The sequence below is a fragment of the Rissa tridactyla genome, chromosome 4 (genome assembly GCF_028500815.1).
Source record: "Rissa tridactyla isolate bRisTri1 chromosome 4, bRisTri1.patW.cur.20221130, whole genome shotgun sequence".
NCBI classification, from domain to species: domain Eukaryota; kingdom Metazoa; phylum Chordata; class Aves; order Charadriiformes; family Laridae; genus Rissa; species Rissa tridactyla.
Window position 1 is genome coordinate 73,166,853 of NC_071469.1, and position 23,853 is coordinate 73,190,705.

At 52.5% G+C, this 23,853-nt stretch overlaps 1 protein-coding gene across 25 annotated transcripts in view; it reads left to right on the plus strand.

Annotated features, from left to right (window-relative positions):
- HYDIN (HYDIN axonemal central pair apparatus protein) overlaps positions 1–23,853 on the plus strand; it is a 208,956-nt gene that overhangs the window by 123,226 nt on the left and 61,877 nt on the right. For 19 of the 25 annotated variants that reach the window (XM_054199082.1, XM_054199093.1, XM_054199092.1 and 16 more), the window contains 5 exons: positions 5,796–6,034; positions 10,248–10,503; positions 12,126–12,269; positions 14,312–14,455; positions 15,731–16,044. In XM_054199082.1, the coding sequence (XP_054055057.1) occupies positions 5,796–6,034; positions 10,248–10,503; positions 12,126–12,269; positions 14,312–14,455; positions 15,731–16,044 (1,097 nt within the window). Of the gene's footprint in view, positions 1–5,795; positions 6,035–10,247; positions 10,504–12,125; positions 12,270–14,311; positions 14,456–15,730; positions 16,045–19,843; positions 19,909–23,853 lie in introns of those variants that run through there. The other 6 variants (XM_054199100.1, XM_054199101.1, XM_054199102.1 and 3 more) reach the window with 4 other exon arrangements.

Below are 23,853 nucleotides of genomic sequence, written 5' to 3' on the forward strand. Positions count from 1 at the left end.
ATAATTTTTGTTAATCAGCGGCCGCCTTCTTCTGCCGGCGTAACCTCCACGCTGGGTCTGTTTGGTGCTACTGGGGGGAGGCAAACGGTGGTTTCCTGGCGCCTTGTAATAAGGAAAAAACCCTTTCTTGGGATTTCCCCTTCTCACGACAGTCCTGATTTTTGGGGTCCCTGAGCCTTGAGCTCCCTACCGCAGAGCCCCGTGCCCCTGATGGAGCTGGCTGCCGCCTGGTTTTTCCAGCAGCGGTAGGACAGCCAGGTGGATTGTCATCTTCAGGAGAATCCCCACCAAGCAGATCCCCTTCCACCTTCCCGGGGATGAGCTGCCCCCAGGCTCATCTGGAGCTGACGGGGCAGAAGAGACTAAGTTCTGTTTATTTAAAAAAAAAAAAAAAAAACCAACCCCATGCCTGTAACGGTTTATCTTCTCTCTGGGATTCACTGGAGAAAAGTCAACTGATTTTTTTTTTTTTTAAGGCAACGAATAAAGGCTCTTGGTCGAAGTCGGTGTAAGCAAAGCGAGAACACGCAGTTCCCATTCCCGTACTCGCTTCTCTCCTCATTAGTTGCGGGATTTGTTTCGTTTACTAATTCATTGCTTGTTATCTCAGGCTTCTGCCAACGTTCCCCTTTATTGGAGCAGCAGCCGTATGGAGAGGCAGCGAAACAGGGAGAGGAATGTAAAACCAGCACTGATGGAGGGCTGCCGCTGTAGGGATGCTCTGGGTGGTTTTGTTGTTATCGGGGCGGGTTGTGCGGGGCTGCGGGGAGGGAAGGCTTTGAAGGAGCGTGTCGGCGTCGTTCGGAGCTCCCTCCAGCTGCTCTCGCTGAAGTCGGGGCAGACTTGAATTGGCAAGAGGGTAGTTTTTTAAATCTACTGTAAATTACTTCCACCCCCCACCCAAGCATCTGAATAATTAGCCAGGCTGTCAGTGTTTGCCGGTAGCGAGACGCAGGCAGACAGTGCCGTGCCCTTATTACGATATCTGCGATGCTATTTAGAAAGGAGCGTTAAATTGACTTTCCAGGGTACGGGCATCGCTGGCCCTGAATATGTGGCCTCTTCCAAGGCGAGCAGAGCATTTGAAGATGAGATGCACGGGCTTAACTCTTTCCAGAGCTGTCCCACCAGAGCCTCGTGGTGCTCCAAAAGCTTACCTTTTAAACCACTGGTTTGGTGTTTAAAGGCTGTGTTTTGCGAACACGGTGGTACCAATTTGCTGATTTCCGCCAAGTTTGGTCTCGCCAGAGCCGGACCGTGCCTGGAAACTCACGGCATCGGTCATGGTCAGGAATTTCCAGTCTTGTGCTGGTGACCCGTTGTACCAAAACTTGAGGAAGGTGGAAGGCTGTGTCCCTCTGAGGGTTGCACCGGCTTCGGTCCAGGGCATGAGGCTCTTAAAAAGGGGAGCAGAAGTTTGGAGGAGGCCTTGGAAAAGGTGCCTGAAAGCTGGCCACAGGGAAGAGGGTTTGTGGGTTTTTTTATCATGTCAGGTATCTTATATGAGTTCATGCCCTTTCAAAATTGCTGTATTTCAGTAATCGAAGAAATTGTTATTCTGCTCGTCTGGGGAAACTAAACTCGTCGTGTTGTGCTGCACCCGTTGGCCAACTGAATTAAAGGAGGGTAGAAGGCATCAAGGCAATTATGTTCCTGCAAGCGAGAGTGACTCAGCTGAGTGCTCTTCCCAGAGGAAAAGCGGGAGGAGTTTGGTTATTAAATGTTGTGTTTGGCAGCAGCCGGGCAAGCCGTGCCCGTGTCCTGGCTGGTGATGCTCGGAGCCGTGGCACTGGTCTCCCCAGCCCAGCGGGGTGGGCAGGTAGGATCTGGAGGGGTGAGCTATGGACAGGGGACACAAATCACGGAATCACAGAATGGTTCAGGTTGGAAGGGACCTAAAAAACATCTCGTTCCAACCCCCTGCCCTGGGCAGGGACATCTCCCGCTAGACCGGGTTGCTGAAAGCCTTGTCCAGTCTGGTGTTGAGACAAGCTTCGTTAGCTCATTCAGCGGTCTGCTATTAGCAGAACCAAGTATGACAAATTAGGATCTGTTGTCAGTGGCAGAGCACGCCACGCTTTAATTTTTATATTTTTACAGGCTTTAGAGGCTCTGCTTTTTGCTTCCATGTAACATCCCCTTGATGGTGCCCTGGGACAGAGGCTAGACCAAGGTGGTCCCGATGCTTTTGATGAGGAGATGTTGGTGCGGAGGTGCCCGGAGGAGGCTGGTTGTTGGTGGGAGCATCTAACCAGCCTCACGCTCTGATCTCCACCTCCTGCTGGGGGTTCTTTTGAGCTGTTTTCTGCCATTGGCGGTTTGTGCGGATAAAGAGTAGCTTTGAAATGAAGAGACCAGGGTCCCCCGCCTCGGGACTGCTAAAACCCCTGGGCCAAGGCTCTGCACAGTGGGTGTAGGATGGGGGTTTGTTTCCCATTCATGTGCAACCTCCACAAAGAGCACTGGGTCCACCCGACACGGTGTGAACCTTCTCTCCTAGAGCTGTGGCTTGGTAATGTACAGCTGCATCTTTAACATTGAGTTCTGCTGCCTCTTTCACTCGTGCAAGGCCAGAATGACCAGATCACTTTAATTAACTAACTTTAAGTAGCTTCAAGGGAACTGAGGGTGGTGGCTCCTCAGCTGTCCCTTAGGGCAGCCAGCCGTCCGTCTCTCAGATGCTGCACGCCGGTGTCTGCTGTGACCATGGTTAATTTTGGCAGCTCTTATTCACAGTAGAAGCCTGTTCTGGGAGAAGCTAATGATCTCAGTGTTGAACTGCTTGATATAAGGGATTGATCCCAATCCCTGCCCAACACTCAGGGACTCTGACGTCCAATACTGCAAGCTCCTCCAGGGACAGAAATAGCCATGTCTTTGTCTATCCAGAGCATCCAGGGAGAAGCACGTAGCAGGGATGTTATCAGAAGTTAGATCTTGGCCTCTAAAGGGATGGAGGTTTTTAGCATGGCTCCAAGAGACTTCTTGTCTCTGGGACACAGCCTGGATGGGTGGAGGCAGAAGCTGACCTAGAAACCCGAGTGAATCTGGCCCGGCAGAGCCTGTCGGTCCTGGCAGGTCTCCTGTTCAGTGATGCTCCCGGCTGCCCCTTGGACCCACACCAAATACCAGCTGAAGGAATGAGGACACGATGCAAACCATCCTCCTCCGGAGCGGGCTGTTGGCCTGGCGTGGTGTGTCTGCGCTGGGTCACCCTGGGAAATTCAAAGTCTGGCTCTATCGAGACAGCCTATCATTATTCCTCAGTAATAGTTTCTTGGGTACAATTTACTGCCCGGCTTGTTGCCAGGCTTTGATAAATGAGCTTTGTCAGCTAGCAGACTTGCAGATTCACCTCTGGAGCAAAGCTATCATGTCTCCTTTTCAAGTGAGCTACCCTGTGTCAGCACAAATCAGAGGAAAAGTTGTACATTAATGTCAATGAAAACCTAACACCCACTGGCTTGGCACGAGGGCGTTGGCTGGGTAGCCCTTGGCTGGTGGCAGTGCAGTGGATGCCTCTGAGGCTAGTGACCGGCTATGCATGGGATGCGGGGACAACAGAAGAGGGTTGGTGGGATCCTACGTGGTGAGTGAGGTGGGTCTTCTCTTGTCTACCTGCCACAGGTTGTGTGCTTCACGGGCCTTTGAGATGTAAATGAATTTGGTGCTGATTTTCTTGATGGGGTTTCACTGGCTGTAGTCTCCCTGGGTAAGCAGGTAGAGCACTGCTGACGGGTTTTGCTTTGTTTGCCATCTTCCAGTCGAGCCAGACACCCTGAGGTCTGGCCTGGTTCTCCTCCGCAGCTAAGGAGTGTCGGGGTGTAGAAAACGAAAGGATAAATTAGCCAGATCTTAAAGGGGGAAGTACAAAAATATTCCCTACCAGAGTATGAGGTCCCAAACCAGAAGAGTGGAAGGTAAAAGTTGCAGGTAATGATGAACATGGAAGATGTAGGAGTGAAAAAACCCCGGCCTGCTCCCCGTGGAGAAGCAGAGCCCTGGTCTTCAGACTGTGCCGACTACCTTCCTCCATCCCATCCTCATCTTACCTTTTTTTTTTTTTTTAAGTCTTTCTCTTGCAGCTCTAGAGGACAAATGAAACGTAGCTGGGTTGATTAATTTTGTTGGTGCCTGGAATAATTTTGATGCCTTTGGCGTGCTCCAGCCTGGGATGCAGGGATGCAGACCTGACCCGCTCTCCGTGCAGGGTGCAGTCAGCCTAAGGAGTTACCGTAGCTGGGGCACCTACACGCGCTGCTGGGACCCTGAATGCTCAGCAAGTTATTGCTTCCCTGGCCTCCAGCTAGTCTTATCCTCATCATTAGCAGAGGTTGTTTGAGGGAGGTTATTTAAAATGCTTTCCATGACTTTGAAGTGCTGCTTGGTTTTAGAGTCATGGAATGGTTAGAGTTGGAAGGGACCTTAAAGCCCGTCCAGTGCCACCCTGGGCAGAGACACCTCCCACCAGCCCAGGTTGCTCCAAGCCCCGTCCAGCCTGGCCTTGAACCCCTCCAGGGATGGGGCAGCCACAGCTTCTCTGTGCAACCTGGGCCAGGGGCTCACCACCCTCACAGCAAACAATTTCTGCCTCAGATCTCACCTAAATCTCCCCTCTTCCGGTTTGAAGCCATCACCCCTTGTCCTATCACTCCATGCCCTTGTAAAAAGTCCCTCCCCAGTTTTCAATTAGTTTTCCAATACCCTTGGGCTGGCTGGTGTCCTGTTAGAGCTCAGTGCCACCAGCCTGATGGGTGGAAACTTGAGCTAACTTCACCTTGCTTGCATCACGTCAGACATTCAAGTACATTGTGGCTCTTTATTTAAAAAAAAAGAAAAAAACCCAACCCTCTTCTCTTAGAATACTGCAGTGTTTTGGTGAATAGTGCCTGTTGTCCCAACCACAGCTCTGAACTTTGGTGCATCTACCACTAATGCCGTGATGGACACTTGGAAGCAGTCCGTCTCCATCCAAGTGCATTTCATGCTGGCCGCAGAGCATCGCATGCATTTCTCTGCTGCGAGCTTCCTCCCCGTGAATGTGGTTTTAGATGGGCTGGGGCTCCAGTACCATTATTACCCCATTTGTGGCAGAAGGTCCATGAGAAACCAGAGGAGGAGAGTGCTTGGGAAGCCCGGGCTGTGCCCACGGGGCACGTCTTACTCTTTTTGTTCTACTTATCTCTTTACCAAACACTTACAGCTGAATTTTTCAAACCCGAGAACAGTGGGATGTCTCACTGCAGGTGATGGTGAGTGGGAGCCGAGCGCTTCGGTCCTTCAGGGGCTGTTGAGAAGCACTGCCGAACTCGTGGGCAAGAAGACTTTGGTGTTGGGGTTTTGATGGACCGTTTTTGCAGAGTTATTTTTCAGGCTCTCAGCAGGATCCCCCAGCCGTGTGGCTGCTGCTGTGGGATTGGAGCAGTTCTGGCTTCCTCTGGCCTTGAGGCTTTACGCCAACCGGGCCACTGTTGTGAGGAACCCAGGAGAAATAAAGTAGCCTCCCTTGGTCCACACTCCAAAGGAGAGACTGAAGGAGGGGAATAACCTTCTCCTGAGGATGAGCATCTATTGGGTTGGGCAAAACTGTGTTAATGAAGTCAGTCTGTTAAAGGGAGGGTAAAATACAGGTTGTATAAGCTCCTACGTAGTTGTTTCCAGATGTAACATTTAGGGAAATTAAGCCTTTGTGGTTTTTTACCCTCATATCTTTACTCTTTCCTTTTCCTGCACCCCAAAAAGAGATCAGGATCCACGGTTTCCATCCTAAATTAGCGTTTGGTTTGTCTTAACAGGCTGGCAAATGCTCATGCTGGAGGATTGAACCCAGTAAGGGAGTGATCCCCCCCGAGACCGAGGTGTCTGTGACTGTCATAGCAAACCTGGATGATACTGAAAAATTCAAGGACGAGGTGAACCTGTTCATAGAGAACAGCCATACTTACGTCATTCCCGTCCGGGCCGTCGGCATCGGCACCACGATTGTCACCGACAGACCCTTCGCCCCGGAGCTCAGCTTGGGGCCCCACTTCAGGTAGGCGCTCTCTTAGCTGCCACTTCTCCTGTGGGATCAGCAAGGAGGAGTTTGAGAGTCATAGAATCCTCTAGGTTGGAAGGGACCTTTCAGATCATTGAGTCCAACCACCAACCCAACACTGCCAAGCCCACCACTACCCCATGTCCCTCAGCACCACGTCTGCCCAGCTTTTAAAACCCTCCAGGGATGGTGGTTCCACCACTTCCCTGGGCAGCCTGTTCCAAGGCTTGACAACACTTTCCATGTAAAAATTTATCCTAATATCCATCCTAAACCTCCCCTGGCGCAACTTGAGGCTGTTTCATCTTGTGCTGGAGTCCTTCAGGCTAGTTCCCCTTCAGTGCTCAAGGTCCTGGCCCCGTTTCACTGAAGCCACGGGAATTCCTTTAGAAACATTTTTATGGCTGTTTGAAAGTCGTTAGGTACCCTCATAAAGCCACCCAAATGGACGCCAGTTGCTAAATTGCCACTGAATTGCCCTTAGTTATAATATATATATTTCGTCACTTTATCAAATGAAGATTTGGAGGAAAACAGCAGGTCCCGGAAGCCTCCGGCTGGAAAACGCTACATTACAAGTATAAACGTGTTTCCCTCCGCAGTGCTGTTGCTTGCTTTTCCACTCACTGGGGAGTATCATCCCACAACAGTGGAGAAAACCTCGGCGGTAGCTTGTTAGCAACTCCCCGCCTAAATTAACGGCGCTGTTTTATTTCCCCTCTGCCCGGGAGTCTTGGAGGAGCAGCAGAATTTGTCTTTGCCCTCGTATCATCCCTCCATTCACTCGTCTTCCCCGGCTCCCCTGCCGGGCTGCTGTTTATTAGACGTACTTCTTCTTTCCTTGCTTCTCCTGCCCGTTTTCCTCGTCGTCTCCTCCATCAACGGGCAGGCGAAGGTGGCTGCAGGCCCAGCTCGGAACGGGAGAGGGGGAGCAGCCCCCTTGAGGTCGGGCGGGATCAATTGAGAGCGTTAATTGAACAAGCTGAGCTGGGAGGAGGGGATCCACTGATGCTTGGAACGTGCCTGGTTTCAGACACGCGCCTTATAAATGGGAGGAAAATAAGCCTTTTCAAAGTGCTGTTTGCCTTGTGTTGGTGGCCTCTTGGGACAAGAAGAATGGTCTTCTCCAGCTGCCTGGTCCTTTCCCTGGCTGTAGAGAGGACCCACAGTGCTCCAATACCTAAATTTTGGGGTAAAAAGAGCAAGTTAACCCTACCTTAAGCATTTAGGATAGATTTTAGGGGGCTAAATATGCACCATCCACCGAGGCAAGGAGGGTGGCACTTGTCCAGCGTTTCCTGTGCTCTGTGCAGCCACGAATTGGCTACACAACGCAGGGGACAACGTTGGCATGGTTCATGTCCTTGTCCCCTGCCCCCCTTCACATCTTAGCCTGCAGGCCCCCTTTGGAGTTGCTGCCATTGCTGTCGGCTGCTGAGGTGGGACCCAGGGAACATCTCAGATGAGTTGGGCTTTCCCAGAGCCACAAATTCTGCATCTACCCAGAGCTGCTCCAAGCTTTTGGCTGTTGCTGTCTGCAGGATAAACCATTTCATACTAAACTTAGAATCGTAGAATGGTTTAGGTTGGAAGGGACCTTAAGGGGCCTTAAGGGACATCTAGTTGCAAGCCCCCTGCCCTAGGCAGGGACACCTCCCACCACACCACGTTGCTCCAAGCCCCGTCCAGCCTGACCTTGAACCCCTCCAGGGATGGGGCAGCCACAGCTTCTCTGGGCAACCTGGGCCAGGGGCTCACCACCCTCGCAGCAAACAATTTCTGCCTCAGATCTCACCTAAATCTCCCCTCTTTCAGTTTAAACCCCTTCCCCCTCGTCCCATGGCTCCCCTCCCTGCTCCAGAGTCCCTCCCCAGCTTTCCTGGAGCCCCTTTAGGGCCTGGCAGGGGCTGGAAGGTCTCCCCGGAGCCTTCTCTTCTCCAGGCTGAACCCCCCCAGCTCTCTCAGCCTGTCCTCCCAGCAGAGGGGCTCCAGCCCTCCCAGCATCTCCGGGGCCTCCTCTGGCCCCGCTCCAACAGCTCCGTGTCCTTCTGCTGTTGGTGCCCCAGCGCTGGAGGCAGCACTGCAGGGGGGTCTCACAGAGCGGAGCAGAGGGGCAGAATCCCCCCCCTCGCCCTGCTGCCCACGCTGCTGGGGATGCAGCCCAGGCTGCGGGGGGTTTCTGGGCTGCCAGCGCATGTTTTCAGGTCGTGTTGAGCTTCTCATCCACCGACACCCCCAAGTCCTTCTCCTCAGGGCTGCTCTCCAGCCATTCTCCGCCCAGCCTGGATTTGTGCCTGGGATTGCCCCGACCCAGCGCAGAACCTTGTGCTTGGCCTTGTTGAACTTCATACATCATTCCGGTTACATTCATACTGGTTAAACTTGTATGCATCTTTTTTTTTTTTTTTTTTTTAAACAGTCTGCTTCAAAGACTACCTTGTTCTATCCTGTTGCTCCTGTGTTTGTGTTTAGCTGCTTTTTTGTAAGCCACATATTCTGTACCTTTCAAAAAGACAATAACTGTTCCAGGAACAATTCATTTCCTGGTCGTGCTCAGATTTATAGAGGGTAAAATAATTACTCCAGAGTAGCCTGCAGTTAGTTTTTCTTTATATCAAGGAATCGATTTCCATTGAATATTCATTTTGGTTTATATCTAACTCTAGTTATTCATCTCTTGTTGGTGCTCCGTTCCCTCAGCAGCTAGACCTTGCTGCTGTGTTTGTAGTGGGGAAACTTCTGCTGATCCTGCCTTCATTTGTCTTCCTAAAACACAAACCAGCCGCACTGTTCCAGCACAGGGTGATAACGTTGGGAGCGAGGAGAGTTGGATGCTCTCAAAGGGATGGGGGGCCAAAGCGAATAACATGGGTGCCAGGGGGAGGGACCCTGCCAGCGAGGCAAGGGGTGCCCACATCACCAGATGGGTCTATATACCCTGCAGCTCCCAAAGAGCATCTTCAGAGGAAGCCAAAAGGCAGCAGCTCCCAAGAGGGAGGTGAAATGGTAGTAGACCTGGTCCCCCATCCATTTGCAGCTGGGCCAAGCCAGCTTAGCATCCCATGCAGCGAGACCTGCAGGAAGCACCTCGGAAAAACTCTCCGAGTATCAAGCAGCAAAGGCTGGGGATCACAGAATCACAGAATGGTTCAAGTTGGAAGGGACCTTAAACACCATCTAGTTCCAAGCCCCCTGCCCTGGGCAGGGACACCTCCCACCAGACCACGTTGCTCCAAGCCCCGTCCAGCCTGGCCTTGAACGCCTCCAGGGATGGGGCAGCCACAGCTTCTCTGGGCAACCTGGGCCAGGGGCTCACCACCCTCCCAGCAAACAATTTCTTCCCAATATCTCACCTAAATCTCCCCTCTTCCAGTTTGAGGCCGTTACCCCATGTCCTATCATTACACTCCCTGATCCAGAGTCCCTCCCCGTCCTTCCTGTAGCCCCTTTAGGGACTGGAAGGCCACCATAAGGTCTCCCCGGAGCCTTCTCTTCTCCAGGCTGAACCCCCTCCCAGCCTGTCCTCCCAGCAGAGGGGCTCCAGCCCTTTGATCATCCTCGTGGCCTCCTCTGGCCCCACTCCAACAGGTCCATGTCCTTCCTGTGCTGAGGGCTCCAGAGCTGGACACAGTACTCCAGGTGGGGTCTCACAGAGCGGAGCAGAGGGGCAGAATCCCCTCCCTCACCCTGCTGCCCACGCTGCTTTTGATGCAGCCCAGGATGCAGTTGGCTTTCTGAGCTGCAAGCATGCGTTGCCCACTCATGTTGAGCTTCTTGTCCACCAGCACCCCAAAGTCCTTCTCCTCAGGGCTGCTCTCCAGCCATTCGCCACCCAACCTGTATTCATGCCTGGGATTGCCATAACCCAGGTGCAGGACCTTGCACTTGGCCTGGTTGAACTTCATGAGGTTCGCATAGGCCCACCTCTCCAGCCTGTCAAGGGATGCTCTGTCCGAAGCTACTGAGATCACAATGATGTTCTTCACGAAGCTTTTCATTGCTGTACGCAAACAGAGCAGCTGCTGGATGGTGATAAACTTGGAGGCAACCAAGGTCTGGCTCTTGCTGAAGCTTTGAGCTAGGTCAGCGTTTTCAGAGGTGGCTTTATTGTTGTGTGTGTGCTCAGATAAGGCCATCAGGGTGCTGAAACTGGCTGAGTGCTAGAAAATGGCAGCTCCCATGAAGTTTTCCATATCTGCTTCTCTTCTAGCCTGGATCCCTGTTGTTACCGCTTCAAGATAACCAACAAAGGGCGACGCACCCATCAGCTCTATTGGACAACGGAAGGTTTCGCCCCGTTTCGACAGCGTGATCGTCTCCCTGCCATTACTAACAACAAGGGCAAAGATTCCTCCCAGAGCTCCAAACCTGCCTGCCCCGTGTTTAAGCTTCGACCGCTGAGGATGGAGCTGATGCCTGGCAAGACTATGGAGATGATGCTGGAAGGCTCCTCCAGCACCCCCCAGGTGAGGTCCCCCACCGGTGCTGAGCCTTCCCCATCAGGTCACCCCCACTGGCACTTCTTCTGCAGCCCCTTGACATTCGCCTGAGAAAATGAGCAAGTGCTTTTAAGAAAATGGTTTAATGCCACCAGTTACCATGGCAGCACCAGTTGCTTTCCTTGCTGGCCACCATCAGTTGCTAGGCTGGGGGTTTTTTTGTGTGTTTCTATAGCTACCGTAAACCCAACTTGCTGATTCCAAAATGCGGGCTGAAGGAAGCGTTGCTACTTGAGGGGCAAACGGCAGGGTCCAAGGTGTTGCGTGACGAGGCAGAAAGGAAGGGCAGAGAAAATAAGTTACACTTAGACTAAGAGTACAGGCAGAAAGTAAATTTTTAAAAAAAAAAACAAAAAAACAAGAAGTTGTACATCTTGGGGGAGCAGTGAGTGAAGCTGTGAAGGGAGGGGGAGTGTCTGGGAGCAGCATCATTTTTCCCCTGTAGACAAACATGGGCAGAGGGCTTGTCTAGCACTGAGTCCTGGAGGAGAGAAACGAACACAATGTGTCAGCTCTAATGATCAGAGTGACGTTCTCTGTGTGGGAAACTGTTCCCAGGGATCATTATAATTGACAGCTTGACTTTTGTCAATATTTCCATAACAGCTCTCCCCGGTCCCCTCGGCCAGCCCCGGTGTCCCAAGGGCAGCCAGGTCTTGCAGCACCCTTGGGTGGCAGCTCAGAGGGGGGATTTCAGCTAGATCACTGGTTGTTCTCCTCCCCAGCCCCTTCTTTCCAGGAGAAATCCAGCTCTGCAGGGAAGCTGCTAGCTAATCCTGGTGCGCATTCCATGGCTCCAGGACTACAAGGTGCAGATGTTTAAGTGAATGTGGAATAAATCTGCATTAAGCTCCTGCTGATACTAATGTTTTGAAAGGTGTTTTAAAGGGTTGCCTCAGTGGCAACTTGAAATTCTAGAATCATAGAATGGTTCGGGTTGGAAGGGACCTTAAAGCCCACCCAGTGCCACCCCCTGCCCTGGGCAGGGACACCTCCCACCACACCACGTTGCTCCAACCCCCGTCCAGCCTGGCCTTGAACATCTCCAGGGATGGGGCAGCCACAGCTTCTCTGTGCAACCTGGGCCAGGGGCTCACCACCCTCACAGCAAACAATTTCTGCCTCAGATCTCACCTAAATCTCCCCTCTTTCAGTTTGAAGCCATCACCCCTCGTCCTATCACTCCACTCCCTTGTAAAAAGTCCCTCCCCAGCTTTCTTGTAGGCCCCCTTCAGGTACTGGAAAGCTGCTACAAGGTCTCCCCGGAGCCTTCTCTTCTCCAGGCTGAACCCCCCCAGCTCTCTCAGCCTGTCCTCCCAGCAGAGGGGCTCCAGCCCTCCCAGCATCTCCGGGGCCTCCTCTGGCCCCGCTCCAACAGCTCCGTGTCCTTCTGCTGTTGGTGCCCCAGAGCTGGAGGCAGCGCTTCTGCAGTAATACCTGCTGACGGTTGATGCCCAAGATCCCGTGGCATGGTTTTTATCCAGGCTATCAAGCTCTTTTATGTCTGGGGTTGGGTGGGTAGAAAACGCAGTGTGTTTTTTGGACGCCCTGCTAGCACCCGCTGGGTGACATGTGCCTCCTGCCCGCAGGTGGTGAAGGAGCGGCTGCTGTGCCACGCTATCGTGGGGAGCAAGGTGGGGAAGGTGCTGATCATGCAAGTGGATGTCACATGCGAGTTCGTTGCTCCTGTTCTGCAAATGTCCTCCAGAGAAATCACTTTCCGGGTGGAGAAGGTAAGTCTCTGGATTGTATCCTGGCGTTTCATAGCGTGGCTGATGACTGAAAGCCTGTGGGGGGGTGTGTGCTGGAGTTCAAAGGAAGAAGTTAAACAGCTTCTCCACCTCTGTGGGGCTTTGCCTATTGATTTGAGCAGGACCAAGCTTTTGCTGTTAACACCGAGATTGTTATTTCGCTCCTCCTGGGGTTGGGGACAGTGTCAGCAGCTCTGTTCTACCCTTCTTGATGTGGAGAATTGAGATGCTGAGCCAAGGGGTCAGGCTCTTTTCAGTGGTGCCCAGTGACAGGACAAGGGGGAACGGGCACAAACTTGACCATAGGAAGTTCCACCTCAATGCGAGGAGGAACCTCTTTGCTTTGAGGGTGGTAGAGCCCTGGCACAGGCTGCCCAGAGAGGTGGTGGGAGTCTCCGTCTCTGGAGACATTCCAAACCCGCCTGGACGCGTTCCTGTGCCACCTGCTGTGGGTGACCCTGCTCTGGCAGGGGGTTGGACGGGATGATCTCCAGAGGTCCCTTCCAACCCTATGGTTCTATGATTCTAAGGGCACAGGGTGAGAGGTGTGGGACCCAGGGGGACAGCGTGGGCTTGGCACAGCCACCGTGTGTGCTGGGGCTGCGGGTGGGAGGGCAGATGACTGCAGCTGGGCGACGCTAAACCCCCTCCTCACCCTTCCTGAGGCGCTTTGGAAAGTAAGCGAGGATGTTTTTAGAGATGGGGACTGGTTTTGTACCTTCACCAAAGTAAAATTGAGGTTACAGCTGCACTGCTGAGGGGGAGGACCATGGCCACTTCTAGAGAGGCACCAGTTCCTGTACTCAGTGTAAAGGGAGGGTTTTGAGGATCCTCCAAGGCACAGTGAAGTCTGAACACCGATCCTGCAGGGAAGCTGAGAAGAACTGAGGTTGCTGTCAGTTCCTCAGGCTGATGAGGGAAAAAAACCCGTCATATCTTGTCCCTCTTTGCCTTCTCTGCTGCTGGTATGGATGCGAGCTCTTTGCATTTCCCCAAGCCTTACCTCCTTCAAAGGACCCACAGACGTCCTTCAGCTGCAGCGATGGTAACACCAACGCAAAGCAGGTGCCCTTTAGTCTCTGGATTCCGACTCCTGCATCATCTTCCCCCTCTCCCACGAGGCGTCTGAAAAAGAGAAGATATTTCATTAGTTAGTTTCTGTGTTTTCAGGTCTCTCCTCTGGTGCCCAGGCTTCCAGAGAAGCACAGAATCCTGCGAGCAGGCGGTTTGGATTTAATTAGAAGCTTTTCAGCTCTCCCTCATGTCTGCCTGCGGTCTGCTTGATGCCATGCGCTCCGATTTATCGAGTGCTACGACACTGCAGCTGTTTGATATCAATACACCCAGAACTAGTTTCCCAAACGCTGTCTGGTTTATATAAAAACCACGCAGGAAGCCCGGAGAAATGCATAAACAGGAAGAAATGGCTTAGGCTGAGCTTAGCTTTGAGGCTGGAGACACCTTGTCAGGGTAGCAGGGGCAGCAGGAGACACGTTGCAAACGAACTGTCGAGGTTTCTGTCTGGCTCTATGTGCGCGTAAACGCTCAAAGCCAACCTTAGGCTACCGCGAGCTCTCCGCTACGGGCCAAATCCTGCTCGCTTTTCTCCTCTGACCAGCCTCACCGCTTTTTGTGAGGCTACTAGAGCTGATGTTGTTATAAGAAATTACTGTATGTGAGTGAAAAACGTCTCGGGCCGTTCTGCCCATGAGAGGGCACAAAACCAGAGACAAACTTTCTGGTTCTGATCTTGTTCGAGCAGGTGCTTCCTCTCAGGGTCCTGTTCCCTCATCTGTACACAAGACTGTTTTCCTGTCCCCTGGGCGATGCTGTGGCTTCTAAACGTGAAAAGCATCTGATGCACTTAGAGGAAAACTTCCTAGAAGGGTAGAAACTAATAAAAATAATAAATAGAGGTGTATGTACTTTTGAGGTTGAAAAATGTGATGTGCATCAGAAGGGGAAGGAGGTCCATGGCCGCTTCAGGTTCCTTTTTTTTTTTTCCTTGTCTCCTGTTTCTGTAGCAACCCAGCGATGTGCTCACTCTTCAGTACGAGCCCCTTTCTTTAAAAAACATGTCCTCCCTGCCACTCAGCCTTCTCCTGGCCTTGGAGCAACCCTTCGTGATCTGCGATGCGGACCAGCAGCCCCTCCCTGCAGATGTTCAGGTCAGCAGCCATGGACCTTCCTGCTGGTGGGGTTTGAAGAGGGAGGAGCGTGGTGGTACGTTTCCGTTGGGAGGTCCTCCAGTAGAGAAGTTTAGTCTTTAGAGTCAGCAATAGAATCATAGAATTGCCAGGGTTGGAAGGGACCTTAAAGATCATCTAGTTCCAACCCCCCTGCCCTGGGCGGGGACACCTCCCGCTAGATCAGGTTGCTCAGAGCCCCATCCAGCCTGGCCTTAAAAACTTCCAGGGATGGGGCTTCCACCACCTCTCTGGGCTACCTGTTCCAGTGTCTCACCACCCTCATGGTGAAGAACTTCTTCCTAACGTTCAGTCTGAATCGACCCATCTCTAGTTTTAATCCATTCCCTCTAGTCCTACCATTACCCGACATCCTAAAAAGTCCCTCAGCAGCTTTCTTGTAGGCCCCCTTCAGGTACTGGTAGGCCACTATAAGGTCTCCTCAGAGCCTTCTTTTCTCCAGGCTGAACAACCCCGACTCTCTCAGTCTGTCCTCATAGGAGAGGTGCTCCAGCCCAGTAGACTTGACCTGAACTAAATCAGATTCAAAACAAGCTGCTGAAGGAAATAAAATATCATACGAATTGGGGAAGTATATCCTGGCTTTGAGAAATGAGGAGAGGGGAGCAGGCAACTAGGTCTGGGCAAGCCGTGTAGTAAAGGTGGCTCTTGGAAGCCATCCCAGCTCTCCAGTAGCCATTCTCAGATAACCTCAAGAGCAGCTTGCTGCCTTCAAGGGCAACTCTGCTTTCGGGAGGGCTGAGGATGCTCCTCCAGCCTCTGCCTGTCACCTGCCCCATTGTCGGTAGAAGGTGTCCGACATGGACTTGGCTAAACATGTTGTTGTAGGCACGGCCACCACTTCTGAGCCATACCAGTGGCTGGCCCCTGCGAGGTGATGCTGCAATGCCCTGTCACTTGTGCGGTGGCGATAAAGTGCCTCTAGAGTCAGGGGAAAAGGCCCTGGCGTGCCTGAGTGCTGATTTGGTTGTGTATTTAGCATGTACCCTTTGTGGGTCTAGAATTCAGTAGAACAGCATTTATTTCGCTCTTGCATTGATGCAGAGCACAGAGAGATGAGCCTGAGAGAGTCTCAGACAAGGGTGTTGTGGTGCTTGCGGTCAGGCACACGTTGGGAAGGAAATGATGAACGGAGAAGCCTACGCTGGGGTCACGCTTGGAACATGTACATGTTTCGTGCTGTCAGACCTTGGGACTTCATCACACTGGTGATTAACGCTCTTCATCTCTTTGCAGCCCATGAAGCTGGAGATAGGGGAGGAACTTCATCTCTCCATCAGATTTAACCCGGCTTATGAAGAGGATTTGAGTGTCCGGGTAGTAGAGAAGGTTCTGAAGATACAGTTTCTTGAGCATCCTCAGAAGGAGCAGATCACTGTTCGGGGCGAAGTCTACTTTCCGAATCTCTGTATCCAGACCACGGCCGTGGACTTTGGCTGCATCTTGAATGACACTGAAGATGTGCGTTACATCGAGATGACCAACTGCAGCCCACTCCTTGTCCAGTATCACTGGTCCTTCCTGACGGACAGCCACGTGAGCCAGATGAGGTATGTGCACCTTTGCCCTCTCCTTGAACCTCTCCTCCTTCCTGGTGTCCTGTTTGTCCTTTGCAAAGACCGAGGCGGTTTCCCTGGGATCTGACGAATTGCTTTCGATTTTCCCTTGTGGAAATAACACCTACCAGCTGTGCTCAGGGTAGATGCTCAGGGAATAGGTGATCTCCACCAGTTTAACACTGGGAAGGAGACAACATTCTCCAGCACAGCCAGGGCTGTAAGACACTGCCAACGCTTTCTTGCACAACCCACAACGTACAGTCCTGCTTTATTTCTGGAGCTACAAACCCATGCTTAGCCACTGGGACGAGCAGGTAGGTGACGTGACCTCTTTTCCTTCCCTGCCAACGCCATGTGTTGTCACTTCATGCTAAGAACCTACACGGGCACGGCCACCAGAACGATGTGCTGCTGCCCCAATCTCTCACTGCTGCTTTGCCGTAGCCCCCCGCAGGGGTTCCCCTGGGAAGGAAAGCTGGTGTGGACGGTTGCTTTCTCAGACTGTGGTGGGCTGAGGCAGACACTGCCTCGGCGAAGTGAGTTTTTATCTGTTAAACTGCCCGTCATGTTCACAAAACAGCTATTTAGGTTCTGCTGCGGCTTTGGGTACAGCTGTACATGTTCAGTGGGACCGTTTGTCCTGGCATCCCTGGGGAGCAGGGCCATCCAGCGCTGGCCTGTGGTTTACGAGCCCGAGAGCAAGCTTGCAGTCGTGCTGGAGCACATCTATAAACAAATTTATAGCTGTTCTTCCCGCTGTGGCCTCGCTGCATAGTACAAAAGTCTAGTCTGGGCAGTTTTAATTACAGTAGCAAATGGTTTTTCCATAATGCCCTAGGAAACCGAGCAAAGTTAACCATTGTGCATGGAAGTGCCGCTATTACAAATAATAGAAGTCATCAATAAACAGTTTTGTTTGGGGAATTGGGAGCTGGCTCAGAGGAGACGACCTATTGGGAACTGGAAATTAGCGGTTGTGATGAGGAGGGCTTGGGGGAGAAGACCTGGGTGCTGGGGAGCCCATTGGCAGCTGAGTCTTATCAAGTGATAACAAGAAGTCTTTAGCGTGGTCCTTCCGGATGTGTGGCACCTCCAAGAAGAGACCCTACAACGCAGAGGAAAGTCTGCAAAAGCCCGGGGGTGGGTGGGAAGGGGAAGGGAAGCAGGGCTGTAAGCTCTGCTTGGAAACCCCCTGACATCTCCTGGGAAATTAGATTCGGGTTTAATTACAAGCTAAAGGGAAAATCTAATTTTGATGATAGAACAATACATATATTTTATAATAACAGAGAAACAAGCACATTACAGCGAAGCCTGTGTGGAATTAATTTCCTCTGGGGCCACTTGTTGGCTGGTTGCCTGTTTATCTTTACTCTTTTTTTTTTTCTTCTTCTTCTTTAGAACCAATTTAGGGTTTGTTTTTTGGTTTGGTGGTTTTTTTTGGGTTTTTTTGTTTTGTTTTGGAAATGTGAATGCTGAATCAGTTTTCAGCTTTTAATTACCCAGTCTCCACCTAAATTGGCTTTGCTGGACCTGAGCCTGCAGGCGCTGGTTCTTCCAGCGGATGCTGAACCGCCCAGCTCCGCGGCGTCGGTGGCAGTCGGAGGGTGCTGAGCGCTTGGCAGGATCGCAGCCTCTGCTCCGAAGGGGGTTGGCATAGCCCCTCTGCTGGCTCGTTAGCGCTCTGGCCGTTACCGCAGCTCCCTTTTCTGCTCTGCATGTTAATTAAGCAGTAATGTACTCTCTCCGGGTCCCTCAGCAGACACCGTGTGATCCTCTGTGGCAGAGCTGGAAATGAAGATGGTCTCCAAGCTATTAACACCTCAAATTGCTCATTAAGAGCCCAGCAGAAGGGCAGCATGTCAGATATTATTTCTGGTCCGCATTAAGCACTGTTGGTATTCTAAATTATCAGATCAAACTAACTCAGTCTGACATAGAGGGAATCAAACATCAGGTCTCATGAAGGTGAGATCAATAGAATTTAACTATCCACACATCTAACCTTGCTGGAGCCCGTCATCGGAGACTCCCAGCATCCATCAAAGATACACATTTATTTTGGCCAGGAGAGAAAAATGTTGTTTCTCTGCCTGGACAAGGTTCTGTGTGCTTAGATTTATTTTTTTTTTTAATTCTAATTGTTCAACCCGTTTTTCCCTCCTTACCCTTTAGTCACTGCTGCTCCTTTGAGCAGAGCAATCGTATAAGCAACACGGTCCAGCCTTTGCTGCCTGGTTGGACATGCCCAACTTGCGCCAACTCTCAGATTTATGGCTCACCAACTGCTGAGCTATGAAATCTCTCATGGTTATGTCTCTTCTAGACCTGGGTGGTTGGAGACAGACTGAGAATAGCCTCCCCTCACCCCTTGGACCTTTGATAGCTCAAAGCTGAGTTCAGCCTTTGCTCCAAGATGATGTTTTCATAGAATCATAGAATGGTTCGGGTTGGAAGGGACCTTAAAGAGCATCTATTTCCAACCCCCTGCCCTGGGCAGGGACACCTCCCACCACACCAGGTTGCTCCAAGCCCCGTCCAGCCTGGTCTTGAACCCATCCAGGGATGGGGCAGCCACAGCTTCTCTGGGCAACCTGGGCCAGGGGCTCACCACCCTCACAGCAAACAATTTCTTCCCAATATCTCACCTAAATCTCCCCTCTTCCAGTTTAAACCCCTTCCCCCTTGTCCCATGGCTCCCCTCCCTGCTCCAGAGTCCCTCCCCAGCTTTCCTGGAGCCCCTTTAGGGCCTGGCAGGGGCTGGAAGGTCTCACCGGAGCCTTCTCTTCTCCAGGCTGAACCCCCCAGCTCTCTCAGCCTGTCCTCCCAGCAGAGGGGCTCCAGCCCTCCCAGCATCTCCGGGGCCTCCTCTGGCCCCACTCCAACAGCTCCGTGTCCTTCTTGTGCTGAGAAGCGCACAGAAATTTCTGCGACGTTGGAATGGATGTCCAGAATCACACAGTAGATATGGAACCTGATTCAAGCATTTAATCGTCCTCCTTACCTTAAAGGTTCCTTCTGGAAAGACTGATTTCTCCCCTTTTCTAAGGGCAGCGTCCAGCTCCTCTGCTTTGTTTGGGTTTCCCATCAAAAGGAAGACATTAAATCCAAAGGATATACAAGGATTTTCTTAGAGACGTGTGACAAAGCCTGCCAGAGGCTTGTCCCCGAACCTAGCTGTTCTCTAGAGTTTTCATCCTTTATTAGGGGTCCATGCCTTGTCATTTATTTCGAGCATTGCTCTTCCTGCATCACCTCTTTGTCCCCCTCCTGCGAGACACGTTCCCTTCCCTGGGACAGAGCTAACGCATGCAGACGGTCCGTGTGCCAGGAGGGCTCAGCAGGGAGCTCTGCACCTCCATTGCACGTGTCACGCCCCCTCCGCGTGTTGATCCGACGGCTCTGGAGAGTGGGAACTTCTTGGCTACGAAGCCAGTGTAATGAATCGCCGTTAGATTCTTGGGGGAAAGGGTCTGTTGAGCTAAACACGTAGAAAACGACTCTTTCCTTTCTATCCAGGATTTTCTCTGCCAATTTGTTTTGGACAAACTAAGAGCCTTTCTCTTCCCAAGCGCGTCTTTCCCTAGCATCAATTTCTTGTGCCTCTGCCCTCTCTCCTTCCCTGTCCCCTGGCAGGGTGCCCTGCAGGGACCCCGCAAGCCAGATCCCAGCCTTCTTACTGACCAAAAAAAAAAAAAAACCCATTCTCTGTTATATTTGATGGAGTGGTTTGTTGTTTGGTGGTTTGTTTTTTTTTTTTTTTTGCTTTGTTGTTTTTATAACAAGGAAGAAATGGAAAACACAGACAGTGAAAAACAGGGCAAGGCGAAAAATCTGACAGCAGCGCTCCGTCAGCCGCTGGAGGGGAGAGGCAGCAATGTGAGCAGCGAGAATATACATGAGGAATGTGTGTGTTCACTGTGCCCCTGATGCTGGGGAGCCTCAGACGAGGCTTCTCACCCCCCCTGGTGCTATCGGCTCCTTGGGACGGGGCTTTGGTAGCCCCATGGGTGCTACTTTTCCTGCTTTAAACCCAGGGGGTGACTTGGAGAAGGAGGGCTGAGGCGTGACGGATTCAGCTGCCTGTGGTTTGGCAGGAGCGGAGAAGCGGTTTGCTCGGCGTAACAGAGAAGTGTGGGCTCTTACTTCTGGGGGCCGGAGTCTCTGGGAGCCCAGGGCTGGGGGCCAGGCCAGCGTCACCTCTGGGGTGGCCATCGGGCTGGTGTTGAGTGGCTTACGGAGAGGCTCTGTTACTCGTGGGCACAGACACCGGGAAGCTGAAGCAAGGGGGAGACTTGGGGAAATATATGACCAGTTCCCCCAACCGCCCCCAAAGAGGACAAAAAGTAAAGGCAGTGAGTGCCAAGGAGGGGTTTGGAGCCAGGATTTAAGCGAGCATAAGTTGTCGTCTATATTAGAGGCATAAACCGGTACAGCGATGCTGTATCGGGATGAAGGCTGGGGGGGGCGGGATGTGTGTGTTGTGTGATGATTTCCCATTTGCAGCAGGTCTCTAAGCTTCTCTTCTCTGTCTTCACCTTCAGCGCGGTGACCCTCACTGTGCACCCCCTGCCTCTCTGCCTTCCAGCGCAACACCCCTTTTTTTCCCAGCTCATTCGCTGGGAAGCCGCAGGCTGGAGACAGCTTCTGTTGCCCCGGGCCTTCTGACCGCTGGTTATGCTGACAACACCTGGAGGACTTTTACCTGGGCCGTTGCAATGGAGGTGGGAGCCCGGAATGGCTGTGTGGGAATTGCTTTATCTATTACGCTTGGGTTTTCTGAGGCTCAGCCTCCTCTTTTTCCACAAGGGTGACAGACCCCGAGAGCTTTCATTCGCCTTGGAGGACTGGGGAGCAGCCCCGCGGGGTGTTGGAGGAGCGGATTGAGGGCAGGAGAGGCGAAGGAGAAAGCCTTGCTTGGGTGGAGAGCACTGCACGTCCCACCCAAGGTGGTCTGGGACAGCTGACTGTCTCCCTGGCTTTGTCCTGTGCCGTCAGGGCAAAGCGTGGGAGATGTCCGTGGGTCATCCACGCCCCAACCAGGCTGCGCTTGGATGGGGGTTGCCTTCTGGTTTTACAGCCCGTCAGCAAACGCTGGCTGGAAGGTGACTTCTTCTTGCTCTGCCAGCGATGGTCAGCCAGCAAGCCCGGGGAGCAGCCGACCCCTCGCTTTCGCTTTCAAAACATGTGAACATCCTCATTACCCAGGGCATGCGGCGGGAGCCCGAGCTACGTTTGCACTGCAAGCAGTGTCCTCCTCCCCGTGAACGCCATCATGCCTGCGCTGCCGGGGTGGCTCGTGCTTTAATTCATTCCCTCTGGGCCGCCGCTCAGGGCCCGTCTCTGCAGAGCTTTACTGTTTATGAAACTAAATGTTGATATTTTATTTTTATTGGGGGGGGGGGGGGTGGTGGTGTGGTTTTTTGTTGTTTTTTTTTTTTCTGTCCATGGGAACTGCCTGGCTGAGGCAGAGCGAGAGCATCGATTCGGGAGCCGCTGCTGCCGCTTCCGCTCCGTCTCTCTGGCAGAGCACTGAGTAGGGAAGCCATCAGACGAAATCCGGGTGGCAGGAGAGGCTGTTTACTCCTCTTTATTTGCTGCTGTCATTGCACGAGTAAGGTGACATCATTTTCCAGACTGCGTTTCTCTTCATTTCTCCAGCTGTTTCTCACCCTTCGCTCTTTTTCCTGCTTCCCACAAGCTTTCCTTAAGGGAGAGTCCAGCTGAACCCACGGGCATCGCTCTGTCCAAGGGTGTCATCTCTAGTGTCGCCCTGCTCTTTGCTGGTGCATCCCCATCTTCACAGGGCAGCTGAGAAAGCTTTAAACACTTAGGAGAAGGTGCTCAAGCCAAATTTGAATCCAGGTGCCAAATCTTCACATGGTTTTGGGTGTAAATCTGCACTGTTTGGTTCTGGGTTTTTTTTGGTCCTGATTCCTTCTAGCCCAAAGTGCTTCCCAGTGCGGAGATGATGGGAGAGCCCAGCTTTCCTGCTGGTCCCAGCTTTCAGCCCCAAGTGAAACTGCTGCTTGTCCTTCTGGATGGCCACTCTTTCCACTCAAGAGGCCGATCTTGGGATGGTGGATGGACAGCATGAATTTTGGGTGGGTTTCAGATTCCTTGCTGGTTACTGGCCCGGTTTAAGGCAGACAAGGCGAGTACCCGTCACAGAGATCGTTTCCTAAGACATGATCACAGAATCACAGAATGGTGGGGTTGGAAGGGACCTCTGGAGATCATCTAGTCCAAGCCCCTGCCATGATTTCTTTTTCAGAGAGGGTGGCACGTGCCAGTGCTGTTCCCTGTTGTATCACAGGGGAGGCAGGAGCTGGTCCTGGAGCGGAGCAGAAGCAGTGCTTGCTGTTCCTTTAAAAGCCAACTGGCCAAAGCCGATATTTTGGTCCCCCAACAGTTTCTTTGCCAGTGATGCTTACAGAGCACGTCATGGAAGAGCTCTGCCCATGCTGAGATCCCCCTGTGCTGGGGGGGAGTGCTGCCATGGCCACCAGCTCCATGTGCTCTAGGTGAGGATTGTGTCCAGTTCTGGGCTCCCCGGTTCAAGAAGGACAGGGAACTCCTGGAGAGGGGACAGCAAAGGGCTACCAAGATGATGAGGGGACTGGAACACCTCTCTGATGAAGAAAGGCTGAGGGATTTGGGTCTCTTCAGTCTGGAAAAAAGACGACTGAGGGGGGATCTTATCAACACTTATAAACACTTAGAGGGTGGGTGTCAGGAGGATGGGGCCAGGCTCTTCTCAGTGGTGCCCAGCGACAGGACAAGGGGGAACGGGCACCAACTTGACCATAGGAAGTTCCACCTAAACATGAGGAGGAACTTCTTTCCTGTGAGTGTGGCAGAGCCCTGGCACAGGCTGCCCAGAGAGGTGGTGGAGTCTCCGTCTCTGGAGACATTCCAAACCCGCCTGGATGCGTTCCTGTGCCACCTGCTGTGGGTGACCCTGCTCTGGCAGGGGGTTGGACGGGATGATCTCCAGAGGTCCCTTCCAACCCCGGCCATTCTGTGATTCTGTGTGAGGAGCTGCCTCATGCGATAGACTCTGTTAAATGACCCTGCTTAAAAAAAAAAAAAAAAAATTAAAAAATAGCCACAGTGTGAAAAGGTGCTGTTGGTGCTGCCCTTGTAGCTTCGCAGGAGCATGGATGGTCGTGCTGCTCGCAGAAGCAGGTGGATCGTCTTTGCCAACTCCGAGAACAAGTAGCGATTGGGTTAAGAGAGTGTGGACGCTGTGTTCAGACAGCCCAGGTGAGGATTTGGGGATGTTAGGGCTGTATCACTGTAAATCTCTATCTCCTGACTCGGAGAGGGAGGCAGCCGGGGGCAAAGAGAGGGAAAAGCTTTTGCTCTCTACAGCACAGCAGCTCGGAGAGAGGACTTCAGCTCAGCGGGAGATTCAGGGGGCTCTGCCAGGAGTGGGGCAGCCCGGTGAGATGCCCACCTCGGAGTTAGTGGTGTGGGATGGTGCCAGAAGGATTGATCGATTCCCTGCCGTGCGTAGCGGAGGGAGGCAGTAGTCCCCGGCAGGTCGGGCACCCCAAGGGTCCTTGTGGCCCAGCTGGTGTGCCGTGCATTTTTGAGAGCACCTGACTCAATTAATGCCGCCTTTTCAGCTGCTCTGCCCTCGGGAGAGTCGTCTTTCTCCTCCAGGGGAAACCTTTCCAACTATGAGCTCGCTTTGTTGGCTTCCTCTGCGGTGGTAACCGTCCCCGCTCCCACTCCACCTCCATCACCCCACGCTTCTCCCCAGCTGTCCCCAATGTCACCTGCACCAGGCCAGTC